Raw genomic sequence first — 13,515 nt, forward strand, 5'->3', positions numbered from 1 at the left:
TATTTCGAAATGAAGCTGCATATGTATGCTAAAAAGTCACAGTTTGGTTCGGTTCATTGGACCGTATTTCTTCAAATTATGAGTGCTACCGTAAGATGACATACAACTTTTTTTTTGCCCAAAATGCAAGTGCTTGACTTGTACTTGACGGTGCCACACAGCACGCGTAAAGGTGCTGGTACATAAAGACCATTTTTTACTGGTTTAAAGGTGTGAGTACATAAGAAGCTTGATATAATTTGACAGTAATATGACTAGCAATTATGTCAACATGCTTATGTTAACACACCTTAAGTCAACGGCTGGCTTCTTTGAATAATTGAAAAAAAAACGTTGAAACAGATCAAAGTTTATATAGTAACTTCGGCGTAAAAAACTTGCCGCTTGTACCTGACACTTTTCCTATACTTTTTGATAATCAAACCATATGATCCTATAATGCACGGTGAAACGATAACCGTTTTTTTATAAAAAAAATCGCGTTTCTTTCCGTGCGAACGATACACTACAATATCATTTCCATACTAACGCCGTCAGCTGCCTTGCAAAAGTAAATGTCATCGGCAATGAAAAACAATCAGACCTCGGAGCCAGGCGGATTGCATTATCAGTCATTCGTTTTTGCCTTCTTATTCGTAGATTAATTTTTCGTGTTGGATCCAAGGTAGCAGCGGCAGAGAACAAAATCGACGAGAACATAGAGATTTTTCACTTAAAAAGTGGAAAATTATTAAGATATACGTATTAATTTAATATATATAGTAGAAAATCCATTAAATATATTTGTGTTTTGCCAAGTGCGTATAAATATATTGACACAAATTGCGTTCAAAATCGGACTAGTCGCAAAAGAAGATTTAGCCAACGAGAGAAGGAAATATTCCAGAAACTTTTTTTTGAAATAATAGAAGGCGAAAACAAGTAAAAACGTAAGTTGGGACAAATCGTTTCATGGATTTTGTGAGTTTTTGCTGAAATTTTTCATTAATCGAGTCGTTTGTGTTATTTATTTTTTCTTTTCATTTTTTTTAATAAATATCGGAAAATTTGCTGCTTGCCGAAAATTCGTCGCCAACGCCACCGCCGTCTTCTGCTACTTGAACTGGCAATGTGTTTGTAATGTGTATACATGTGTGTGTGTTCTGTGCGATACACTTGAAATTCGTTGCTGTTCTTCTATTCTCTTTCGCCATTTCATTCGTTTGGTTGGTTGGTTCATTCGTTCGCACATCCAACCTCGGCCGCGGTTCGTTGTCGTCTTTCCACTTAATAGTGATTTTTTGATAATACTTGGACCAAGAAAATATATAATTTTTATTGGAAAAAGAAGGTACAGGAAACGTTGAAACATCATTCAAAGGCAGTAAATTCAATTCGTTGAATTTGGTAAATAATTTTCCTCCCAACACACACACACAGACACAAGGAGAAAGAAAATAATTTGAAAAAATGACGTCTCTGGAACCAAATGTGAATCGCTTGCAAAATTTCAAAAACAAAGGCAAAGATCAAGATGTAAGTAGAAATTTTTCTTTAAACTAATATTAAATAATGCTATTGGAAAAACCACACCCACATTATTGGGGAAAAAGTTGGACTTTTAAAAATAACACATTTTTGTGTAAATTTCCTTGAGAAAGGCACATGTTTTTGTTGTAATCATGTAGTCGTCGTCGTTGTCTAGCCTGATGGTGGTGTGGTGGTGACTGATGGTGCGTGTGAATGTGTAAGGTGCCCATCATCATCGTCGTAGTTGTCGTCTTCGCCACAGCCAGAAACAGCAAGCAGCAGCAGCAAATGAAGAGGAGGGAGAATTGGCGAAACACAAAAAGAAACGAACATGATTAGCTTAACCTCCATTTCCTGTCGTCTTCTATATATGTACAATTTTTGAGTTTCTTTTTCTTTAAATAACAAAATAATTTAGGCATTCTATTGATTTTTTTTCGAGGATTTTAATTTAAATTATTCGCAGTGGAAATTTGTTATGAAATTCTAACATGTTTGAGTAGGGAGCCCCGAATAAGAATGTCATCTCGTTGTTTTTCGTATTGCTCATACTACTTCTTCATGTGTTCATTGCCATCATTCCTCGTGGTTGGTTGCTCGCTTGTTTGCTTCAATTACGGTGATTTTTTTCGTTTTTATACTTTGCACCTTTATTTACTGTTTGTTTCTCTGATTGCACACAAATCACATACACAATTACACAGGTTCATGAACGTTTGAGCAGCAGGCAATAAAAGAGAGCGAGAGAGTTGTACATTTTTCAGTTTTTCTTTTGTTTATGAATTCTGTGCAAATTATCCCGATACAACCCTGTGGCAGTCAGTGATCATTAATAATGAGAAAAGTAGGGTTGCCAAAGGCGAATTAATTGCAGAGTTTATAAAAAGAAATTTGTGATTTATTTGAGGAAGAAAAGTGCTGTATAGAGCAATTATAATGACAAAAAGCTTGAGTATGAAGGGAGGGCTTGATGTAAAATGTCTCTTTTGCATAAGAAAACAACATTTTCCCGCCAAATTATGGAAATTACTGCCCGGAAAGAAAGGTACAAATTTATGATGTTGGTTGGGGATTTCCAATAGCTTAGTTTGTTATTTTAACACCTTCATTTATTTTTATAAATTCCTTTTTCTTTCCCCTGCAGGAAATGCGACGACGACGCAATGAAGTCACAGTGGAATTGCGTAAAAACAAACGTGAAGAGACAATTCTCAAACGTCGCAATGTCCCCAACATGGACTCAAACACAGACGAAGATGATCAGTTGCCAAATCAAATCAACTTGAAGAAACTAGCTGAAGCTGCTGCTGATTCATCGAAGCCCGAACAGCAATTGGCCGCTGTGCAAGCCGCACGCAAACTGTTATCGTCTGATAAAAATCCACCCATCAATGATTTAATTAAGAGCGACATTCTTCCCATATTGGTCGATTGTCTGAAGCAACACAATCACACAATGTTGCAATTCGAAGCTGCCTGGGCATTGACAAACATCGCCTCCGGCACATCGGAACAAACAAATGAGGTGGTAAATGCCGGTGCTGTCCCTCTGTTCTTGCAATTGTTGTCTTCACCTGCTCCAAATGTCTGCGAACAAGCCGTCTGGGCTTTGGGTAATATCATTGGTGATGGGCCAGCACTGCGTGACTTTGTCATAAGGCACGGTGTCGTCCAGCCGCTGTTGTCGTTCATCAAACCCGATATACCCATATCGTTTTTGCGCAATGTCACCTGGGTCATTGTGAATTTGTGCCGTAACAAAGATCCCCCACCACCAGCCACAACTATTAACGAAATATTGCCCGCTTTGAATATATTGATTCACCATACAGACACCAACATCCTGGTGGACACCGTATGGGCCATCAGCTATTTAACCGACGGCGGTAACGATCAAATCCAAATGGTTATCGAAAGTGGTGTGGTACCAAAATTGATACCCCTCCTGGGACATGCCGAAGTGAAAGTACAAACAGCTGCCTTGCGTGCTGTTGGTAATATCGTTACCGGTTCCGACGAACAGACCCAGGTCGTACTCAACTACGATGCTCTGTCATATTTCCCAGCATTGTTGTCACATCAAAAGGAAAAGATACGCAAAGAGGCCGTATGGTTTTTGTCCAACATAACAGCTGGTAATCAGTCACAAGTGCAGGCCGTCATCAACTGTGGTCTGCTGCCGAAAATCATTGAAAATCTACGACACGGTGAATTCCAAACACAAAAAGAAGCCGCATGGGCCATCAGCAATTTGACTATCAGTGGTAATCGTGATCAAGTGTTTACGCTAATCAAGGAGGGCGTTATACCACCATTCTGTGATCTGTTGTCATGTCAAGATACGCAAGTTATTAATGTAAGTACGCACGATATCTGCAACCAAGTCTTTAAATCAGTTCAAATTTGGACATAGCTTCCATTTACATTTAAATTTAAAATTTATCGGGTATGGCCTCTCATCTACTGCCTGGAGATACATCTAAACAATTTGGACCATGCAGGTTTAGATTCATGCCATATTTATACCCTCTGCCATATGGCTAGAGAGGATATATAACATTTGATACGGGCAACACGTGCTCATGGAAACGATAATCCGATTTCGCTCCAACTTTGCAAATCCTAATATTTGCATCAGGTCAGTTGCGAAAATGGACAGTATCAGTTCGCCCTTTCAAGTACACACCCCACAAATGGTCAAAATTTTGAATAAATATAACTCCTTTAAAAAGTGATATAAGTGTCCGATAGTCTTCAAATTACACACATCTCAATATATTCACTAACTCATGGTCTGGTGTGAAGATGGGTTATATCGGTCCACTCCTTGTGGTACCTCTCCCACAAAAGGTCAAAATTTTGAGTATCCATGAAGTTCATAAAACGCGAAATTAACATCCGATTCCATTCAGACTTGGTATATCTCAATATTTCTATCAGCACAAGATCTGTTCTGAAAATGGTAGAGATCGGACCATCTCTTCTGGTACCTCCCCCACAAAGGCTCAAAATTTTTAATAACCAAAACGATCATAAAATCCGAAATAAGCATCTGGTTCTCTTCAAATTACACACATGACAATATTTTTATTAACCCTAGCTCTGGTGTGAAGATGGGATATATCGGTCCACTCCTTGTAGTACCTCCCCCACAAAAGGTCAAAATGTTGAGTATCCATGAAGTTCATAAAACGCGAAATTAACATCCGATTCCATTCAGACTTGGTATATCTCATTATTTCTATCGGCACAAGATCTGTTCTGAAGATGGTAGAGATCGGACCATTAATTTCTGGTACCTCCCCCACAAATCTCAAAGTTTTAATAACCGAAACAATCATAAAATCCGAATCCCCGTCTTCTAGGGGGGAAAAGCTATACGTCCTCTATGAAAACTACATCTGACTTACGATCTCCAATTTCAATTCTATGAAATGACGGCAGTCTGAAGTTGGTTGCAGTTTCTTCATCTCACCCTGTATCTCATATAAAGTATAGCAAGTAGTCGATATAAATCTGGCACGTTGTAATATTTATATCCGTGTCTTAGGTCAGATACGAGTCAATATTTGCCAACTGCTACGGAACACCTCCCCCCATAAAGGGTCAACAGTTTGAGTAATCAGAACTAAAGGCTGCGGGGGTATACATCTGTCGCAAAACCGACTGATACTATTTTACTTGTTTTCTATTGATATCCGTATTAGATTTAGGTCTCTTTAGCTTTATATAGGTTTCCTCCTTCCTATTCGAATAATTTAAATCCTATTTCATTTTCTATTTTTTTTTTCTCTTTTTATTTTTCAGGTCGTCCTGGATGGTCTTAACAATATGCTCAAAATGGCCGAAAGCCATGTACAAGATGTAGCCAATTTAATTGAGGAATGCGATGGTCTCGAAAAGATTGAGAAACTGCAAAATCACGAAAATGTTGAAATCTACAAACTGGCGTACGAAATCATTGAACAACATTTCTCAGATGAGGTTAGTAGTTCTTTTTCTATCCATTGTCTTTAAAAAAGATGATTTTAATATGTTTTTCTTTCGCTTTACAGCTCGAACAGGCATCAATTGCGCCCGCCTCCGATGGTGCACAATATCAATTTGATCCAAATGCCGATGGCAGATTACCGAACACATATAATTTTTAACAAAATTTCCCATATTTTTCAATGTGACCATGATTAAACGATATACGCTGTCGTCTTCTTGTACATTGCAAACAATTTAAAAATCTTTATTTTTTAATTATTATATTATATTATTTAACTTAGAATCATAAAACAAAAAACACACAGAAAAGAAAGCAACAGATAAAAGCAAAAAACAAGGATTTAGCAGCATTGCAAATAACAACAAAAGAACGAAGAAAGAGCAGAACCATAAGATAATACTGAGTCCATGATAATATAATTATTTGTAATTTAAATATTTCATAAAAATCATCTATATATAATTATATATATATATATACAAAACAAAACAAAAAAACCAAACAGATTTATTGAATTTCTGAGTTTTAAACACACAATTTTTTTTTTTGGAAAAAAAGAAGAAAAAAAATTAAACAAATACGAATATTCTTTATCTTGACTTAGCTTTCTGTTAAATTTTTCCATATCCAACTTCCCCTCCCCCCTGTCCTGTCTGTCTGTGCCACCTTTGAATTCCGTCTTCCCATGCCACACGCAAACGTCCCCTCCCCTTCCTTTCCTTCCTGATAATCTATTAACTATATATCATACACAAGATAAGGCAAGAAACTCTAAAAAATAAATTTATTTTAAAGAATTTTTTATTTTATTATAATTTTTTTTTATTTCATTTTGAAACTAAAATATATTTTGTAGTAAGAACAACTACCTTCAAATTTTGTAAAGCAAAGCTGTTTTCTTAATTACATTTTTTCGTTTTGTTTTAAAACAAAAGCTTAAAAAGTGTCATAAATTTAAAATGTTTCCTTCTTTTTTGTTTTTGCACCAGCTTGTTGTGACACCCTACCTTCATCATGGAAAAAATTCATCATAATCCAATCACCACACAACACACACATGCCCATTTAAAAAAAACACTCAACAACACAATAAGAGTATTTAAAAACGCCAACATATTTAAAAAATATTAGAACGTTTTTAAAACAATGAAAATAAAAATAAAACCAAAATCTTTTAAAATCGTAAATACAAAATTTAAACTATAATAAAAACGAACAACACAAAACAAAGACACAGCATTGGTAGCACTGTAAATTATTTGCACCTGCAAGCAAGAAATTTAATTAATGGACAGTTTTGTATTCAAATTTGCTGAGTGGGAGAAGGTATTGCTAAAATGTCCCATGTTGACTATAATCAATGTAGGATGCGTATGTATTGGAGCCCAAACATAAAAATGTATTGAGCGTCATATTGACTATGAGCTATACAGTATCGTACAAATCGTGTCGCAATAACAAGGTGTTCCTCTAAATTTTTAAATTTAGATTAAATGTCTAAAATTAGATTGAAAATTATGTCAATCCATTTGACCCTGGCAAAAAAAGCAGCTTGGAATCATGGCATGGCATATTTTCCGATATCAGAGCTGCACACGATTCCTGCCGTCATGTTCCTTTATTATGAACCCTCCAAACATTTTTAGAGTTCAAAATTTTGAATGAAAAACTACTTAGTTCCAATCAAATGAAATTAACTAAATCCAGTGCACGGTTTAAATTCATTGATATTTGAGGCTAAAACATACAACACTGTTGCCACTTGTAACTGACAACAGAGTTGTATTTTAATGTTCATTCAACTGGAAATGGTAACAGTGTTATATTTTCACGCTGAAGACACGATTTAAGCTTTGATATATTTCATGGTAGAAGAATACAGGTAGATGCATCAACCCTGGGCAACATGGATATGTCAAAAAATTTTAAATGTTCTTTCAAATATAAACAGATTTTTATTTGTTTTCTTATACCACGTCATTCGGAGGTTATTATAATTAGCGTTTTCAACAATTTTTACAAATTTAAAAAATTTTTCATTCATCATTTTCAATTCCAAAATTGCTTTGACAGTTCATTGTCCCAGCAGCTGTTTCGATGCGCCTACCTATATTCTTCTACCATGTTATATTTTAGCTTTTAAGGCTTTAAGTCAAGCTAATTTTCAGTACATTTACAGTGTATGTTTTAGGGTAAACATGGTATTATGCCATGTTTACGTTAGAACTTTTTGTAGGGTTAACCTACTTTGAGAGGATTTATTTGAAGTAAAAGTAATGGGTATGACAATTTAAATCCAAATCCAGTGGGTTAACCCTCATATATATAAACGTACTATTAGGTTGTATCATGGTAGAAGAATATAAATGGATGTTTCAACGCCTTGGGACATTGATATGTCAAACATTTTTAAATATTTCTTAAAAAATAAGTAGATTTGTATATGTTCTCCTATCCGACGCCAATTGGAGGTCATTATTATATGCATTTTAAAACAATTTTTACAAATTTTAATAATTTTTTATTCAAATATTTCCATTCTAAAATTGGCTTGACAGTTCAGTGTGCCAACAGCAACAACCATAAATCATGTATATCTTTTTAAGAACCCTACCTAGAAGTATTTTATATATAATATAACAATTTCAGACATTTTTAGTATATTGTTTTCGTAAATTTTGAAAAAAAAATACATCTCTGATTTGGAAACAATTTGTCTTGTGTAAACATTTCATCTTATTTTAAAGTTGATGTAAAAACGCCTTAAATATGAGATTGAGTTCCGTTTCCTTTTTGGTGAATCGTTCAATTGAACACGCTGGCTGGGAGAACTGCACAACAACACTATTGTTGACGTTTGCCAAACCTCAAACAAAGCGTGACTGCGGGTGTGTGTGTGTTTGTTGGTGGTTTTTTTATTAACAAGTGGTGTGATTGTGGAGCTGAGATTTTATTGTTTAATAATCATCAAGATAATAGTACAAAAACAATCTGTGTAGCATACTATTATTTGGGTAAAATTTTCGTTTTTATATTTTTATTTTAGAAGATAACAAAGAGGGAGAACAATAAACATCAACAATTCATGACGTTCCATATGGGAGTTTTTTTTGCAAGAGAGAGAGGTCTATTGCATAAATATGCTCTGTTTATATGGCTGCCAATCAAGCAAAAACAAATTTCTTACATTTGTCCATATGGTTGATGGGTGTGTGAGAGTGGGTATTTTGTTTTATTTTAGATTTTTTTTGGTTTCTTTTCTTTTGGCATAACAAACAAATTTCCGTGCGGAAATTGTTTTACTTTTAAGAGATTTTTCTTAATTGTGCATGCATTGTAAGTGGTTGGTTTTTATTTGTCAAGGCCAAGGCTGATGAGAGAAAGCATCAAAGCTTTCACAACATTTTTACTCTTGCTATGATGAGTGTTCTCTCTTTTTTGTTTATAACATATGTGTGTGTGTTTTTCTGAGACTCGTATGAAGAATAAATTTCTATTTTTTGCTTCATATTCACAGCGTAATTCAAATCAACAACATCAACAAAAGTGCCCAGGTGCTGGTCTCTGTCTCCGACGTTTTTGAGTGTATATTTTTCTACTGATTTTCCATGGCTACCACAGTACCTCCACCAGCACCTCCTCCACCACCACCAGCAGCTCCAGCTAAATTAAGTTTTCCCTCAAAAGTTTACAATGGCTTAATTGGAGCCGTGGACAAACATGTCCCCACAAAACTACGTCCCTTGTGGAATCATCCTGCTGGTGAGTTTGCCATTATTTTTTCAATCCCAATGGCTCCAAATTAATATTCCGTTTTTTTTAGGACCCAAGACAATATTCTTTTGGTCGCCGCTATTCAAATGGGTAAGTTTTATATAATCATGTTAATTTTGTAATACAACAGTGACATACATACATACGTAAATATAACACGTTGCATTTGAATGAAACCCGTCTGTTGCTGCTGCTTGTCAGTTCATTTCCCCCGTACACCTTTGCAAGCACATGAACTTGAATTTTTGTCTGTCTGGCGGTGTTCAGAAGTGAGATGTCAAAAACAGCGATAGCCGTTAATAGACGGAAATATTTTGCAAATTAATTATTTGTTTATTTTCAAGCGCTCTTCGGGGTTTGTTGATAAGCAAAAAAAATCTAGTCCGCACTGCTTATTTACTTTTTTTGAATTAAGTAGTTATTTTTTGCCAAAGTAGATAAGATGAAAATCGCAGACTAATGGGGACACATTTTTATGACTGCCAATAAAAAAATGATTAACGAGTTGTAGGAGACAATTTGTTGATAAAATGGCTCCCTAAGCTTTTTCATTCATTTTAATGCTTGGAAAATAACCAATTCTACTTATAGAAGTGACCAATTAATATTATTGAGGATTTCCAAATATATTAGAAAGCTATAATATAGATTGCGGACTATGAAAGCTATAGTTGTGAATATTTATGTACTCCACCATAAAATCGAGGGTATATTAAGTTTGTCTTACCTTTTGCCAAACAACCTGGAAATATGCGCCGAAGACCCCATTAAGTAAATGTATTCTCGAGCAGTGTAACATTCTAAATCCGTCTAGAATAGAGATTTGCACCGAAATTTATATTATTTCTAGTATATCTGATATTGAAGATGGAATATACCAATTCCCGTTTAAGTATAGCCCACATATAACTTCCTGATTTTCATTAATTTTTTATTGAATTCCTTAATACTGAAGCCTCCAATGCGATTAAATCGTATTAGCAATATAATATTCCAAGTAGAATATATTTATTAACAATATTAAAAAATATGCAAAACTTAACAGCCGTAAGTTCAAAACACACACAGTTGTATTTTAAGGCCTGCATTGAGTGAATGCACTATCTGATGCAAACTATAAAAAAATGCGTTCCACCATAGAAGTAATACACGGTAAAGAAGTAATACATGGTAAAAGAATAAGGGTAGATGCATCAATGCTTGGGATTTTTCAAAAAGTTTGTTTAAAAATAAGTAGATTTTTATATGTTGTCTTTTACGACGCCATTCGTACGCTCATATGAAATTTATTTTTCAAAAATTATAGCAAATATGAATAATTTTTCATTCTAAATGCTGAATTCTCAAATCGGTTTAACGGTTAATTGTTTATACCCTCCACCATAGTATGGAGGGTATATTAAGTTTGCCATTCCGTTTGTAACACCACTAAATATACATTTTAGACCCCACAAAGGGTATACATTCTTGATCAGCATAAAATTCTATGTCGATTTAGCGATGTCTGTCCGTTTGTCTATCCGTCTGTGGAAATCACTCTAGCTTCCGAACGAAATTAAGTAGATTGATAAAATTTTACAGAAATGTATATTATGTCGGCAGGACTTTTGTTGTTGGAAATGGTGGACCATTTTTTGGTGGTTTGTATAACCCCAAAAAATGCAACCTCCCTTTTTTCGGTATTTTGGTGATTTAAGCGACATTATTCATCGGAATTGTTTCAAATTTAGTATTTGAAGTTCGCAATGTATACTAGAGCGTATGACAGAAAATTGTCTGTGCAGGTCCACGTTTTGGCATAGCCCCCACATTCGGTATTTTCATGATTTTAGCTACATTAATCACCGATTTTTTTTTTCTCAACTTTCTCATTTGAATATTGTAATGGCTTATGACAAAACTTGCCTATGCAGGTCCATGTCGTCGTATAGATCCTAATATAACGGCTACATTTAGTATTTTTAAGATTTTAACAGAATTTTTAACTGATTTTATTTTTTGAAAATTAGCAAATTCGTTCCAAATGGTGAAGGGAATTCAGCTTTTACAGCTTTTGAAATATATTTTCTTATACTTTTTTTTAAAATTTTCTTTAAAAAAATTAAAAAAATCTATGTAAAAAAATACTTCTTTTAATTTTTGCATTTTTGGCTTTATTGAAAATTATATATCATCTTCGAAAACTAATTGAAAAAATAATTAGGAAACGCAAATGCTTTGCGTTCTCTACAATTAACGCCATTGTGCTTTTCAGCTTTTCCTCAATTTAGTATCTCTTAACCAAATCAAAAGAGAACTTTTTTTCCAAACCTTGACATTACACAAATTGCATCCTATTGCCCATTTGTTTATGTTATGTGGGCATTAGTCTTTTGTTTTGATTTTAGATATGCACCCACCTACATATATACCTATGTATTATAGACGCCGATATAATTGGCCGGTATCCAAAATAAATTTTAATTAAAGAAACGAACAAATTATTGCGTTTATACAAATATAATTTGTTCAAATACGCATATTACGTTTTTATTTGCAGGAGGTAGCGGTTAGGTTAAGAGGGACAGATTTAGCATTAAACAACATGGTTGTACTCAGGGTGGGCCCCCTCTGGAATGGCTCCTTTTCCGCTATATAGTATATTTATATACTTATTGTATTTATTTTTTATACATAGGTTTCCAAGTCTTATAAACCGTTTTAAAAGTATATAATATTTAATTATTAAATAATTTACAATATAATACAAAATTAAATTAAAAAATTAAAAAAATAATGGATAAATCCTAGATACAGAAAAACCGCAAAATCTAAAGCAAACCACAAAGAAATACGTTCCATGATAGAAAAAACGCAGAAGAAATTACAATAGGCAGTAGAAAATTTTCAATGGTAATTCAAAGCCTCAAAATCTAATAAAAAATGTTAAAAATATACATAACTTTCCAACAAAGGCTTATTATTATTATACTATACACAATATAATACAAAACTAAATCTTATATTAATGGCTTCACAGTCGTAACTACAAAACACTTGTATTGGCAAAAAACCGTTATTAACTTGGGACCGCACAATCTTAATCAAACCATAAAAAAATACGTTCCACTAAAGAATTCATACAACATGAAAAGTTAATGTTTTGCTAGTTGAGCCATGCCGAAATGGTTTGAAAATGCTTTTCTGTATACGTTCCAGCCCTTATATTTCTAAAGCTAAATAATTCCATATAGGGAGTGGAAATTTGTCCGAAATTATACTCAAGCGGATAACTTACCTGACATATTCTTAAAAAATTTATCAGAAAATATATACGTCCCATAGGGTAAACTCGGACAGAAATAATTTGCATAATTTTTTTTTCTAATTTTCTTCAATTATTTATTTATTCATTTCTTATCATAATGCTAAATGCATTAATTATTTACTTTTATATAAATAATGGAATAAAAATTATAACTTAGATCGCATTTTTTCACTTTCCAGGGTTTGGTAATTGCTGGTCTCAGTGATTTGGCCCGTCCCGCCGAAACCTTGTCGGTATCACAGTGTGGCGCCTTGGCTGCTACCGGTATTATTTGGTCACGTTATTCGCTGGTGATTAAACCCAAAAATTGGAGTTTATTTTCGGTGAATCTCTTTGTGGGCCTAGTGCAATCTGTGCAACTGGGACGGGCATTCATGTATCAACAGGAACAAAAAGAAAAGGCCAAGGGTGAGGCACAACCTGCTGTCGCAGCCGCCGGACAAAAGTAGAAATTGCTAAAACAATTTGTAAGTATTCCTTTTTTCCTTTCTCTTTTGTTATTATACTAAATTATTTTTCTCTTTTTCCAGCCACTTGCCACGATTCATTCTCTACAACTAATTTAGTTCCGCCGGACAAATTTTATTTTACTAACAGAAATGTAAAAATGATTTTATTTTTTTATTATTTCTTTTTAAAGAAGGTGCTGAATACCTAGTAAGACGCTAATCAAGGTGATATTATTTTGTAAAAATACAAATTTTCCGTTACCTGTAAATTGCTCTAACGGGATTCTATATTTTTTGTTCGTTTAAATAATAGCACAATTTTATCGAAATAAATACGAAAATATGTTATAATATTTGAATATAAGTTTAGTCAAATGACATACACAAAAGAATTTAGAAAATATAATGGACTAAGAATATGGAAACGCAGGTGTTTTTATTTAATTTTTATTTTACTGATAAACTTAAACTTAAACAGATGG

At 33.9% G+C, this 13,515-nt stretch overlaps 2 protein-coding genes across 2 annotated transcripts; both read left to right on the top strand.

The window, feature by feature from the left end:
- The first annotated feature begins 640 nt into the window (after positions 1-640).
- LOC101890236 (importin subunit alpha-3) lies at positions 641-6,318 on the top strand. The gene is made up of 5 exons (XM_011292097.3): positions 641-929; positions 1,274-1,515; positions 2,654-3,865; positions 5,317-5,493; positions 5,565-6,318. The coding sequence occupies exons 2-5, from the start codon at positions 1,450-1,452 to the stop codon at positions 5,658-5,660; spliced, it is 1,551 nt and encodes a 516-aa protein (XP_011290399.1). The 5' UTR covers positions 641-929; positions 1,274-1,449; the 3' UTR covers positions 5,661-6,318.
- A 2,034-nt stretch (positions 6,319-8,352) lies between these two features.
- LOC101890077 (mitochondrial pyruvate carrier 2) lies at positions 8,353-13,458 on the top strand. The gene is made up of 5 exons (XM_005178243.4): positions 8,353-8,517; positions 9,021-9,265; positions 9,327-9,367; positions 12,764-13,051; positions 13,115-13,458. The coding sequence occupies exons 2-4, from the start codon at positions 9,112-9,114 to the stop codon at positions 13,031-13,033; spliced, it is 465 nt and encodes a 154-aa protein (XP_005178300.1). The 5' UTR covers positions 8,353-8,517; positions 9,021-9,111; the 3' UTR covers positions 13,034-13,051; positions 13,115-13,458.
- The last annotated feature ends 57 nt before the right edge of the window (positions 13,459-13,515 follow it).

The sequence above is a fragment of the Musca domestica genome, unplaced genomic scaffold, assembly GCF_030504385.1.
Source record: "Musca domestica strain aabys unplaced genomic scaffold, Musca_domestica.polishedcontigs.V.1.1 12, whole genome shotgun sequence".
Classification (NCBI taxonomy): domain Eukaryota; kingdom Metazoa; phylum Arthropoda; class Insecta; order Diptera; family Muscidae; genus Musca; species Musca domestica.

Coding starts and splice junctions, on each gene's coding strand:
- LOC101890236 (XM_011292097.3), top strand. CDS start 1,450: ATGACGTCTCTGGAACCAAATGTGAATCGCTTGCAAAATTTCAAAAAC. Junction 3,866..5,316: donor AAGATACGCAAGTTATTAAT/GTAAGTACGCAC, acceptor TTTATTTTTCAG/GTCGTCCTGGATGGTCTTAA. Junction 5,494..5,564: donor AACAACATTTCTCAGATGAG/GTTAGTAGTTCT, acceptor TTCGCTTTACAG/CTCGAACAGGCATCAATTGC.
- LOC101890077 (XM_005178243.4), top strand. CDS start 9,112: ATGGCTACCACAGTACCTCCACCAGCACCTCCTCCACCACCACCAGCA. Junction 9,266..9,326: donor CTTGTGGAATCATCCTGCTG/GTGAGTTTGCCA, acceptor CGTTTTTTTTAG/GACCCAAGACAATATTCTTT. Junction 9,368..12,763: donor GGTCGCCGCTATTCAAATGG/GTAAGTTTTATA, acceptor TTCACTTTCCAG/GGTTTGGTAATTGCTGGTCT.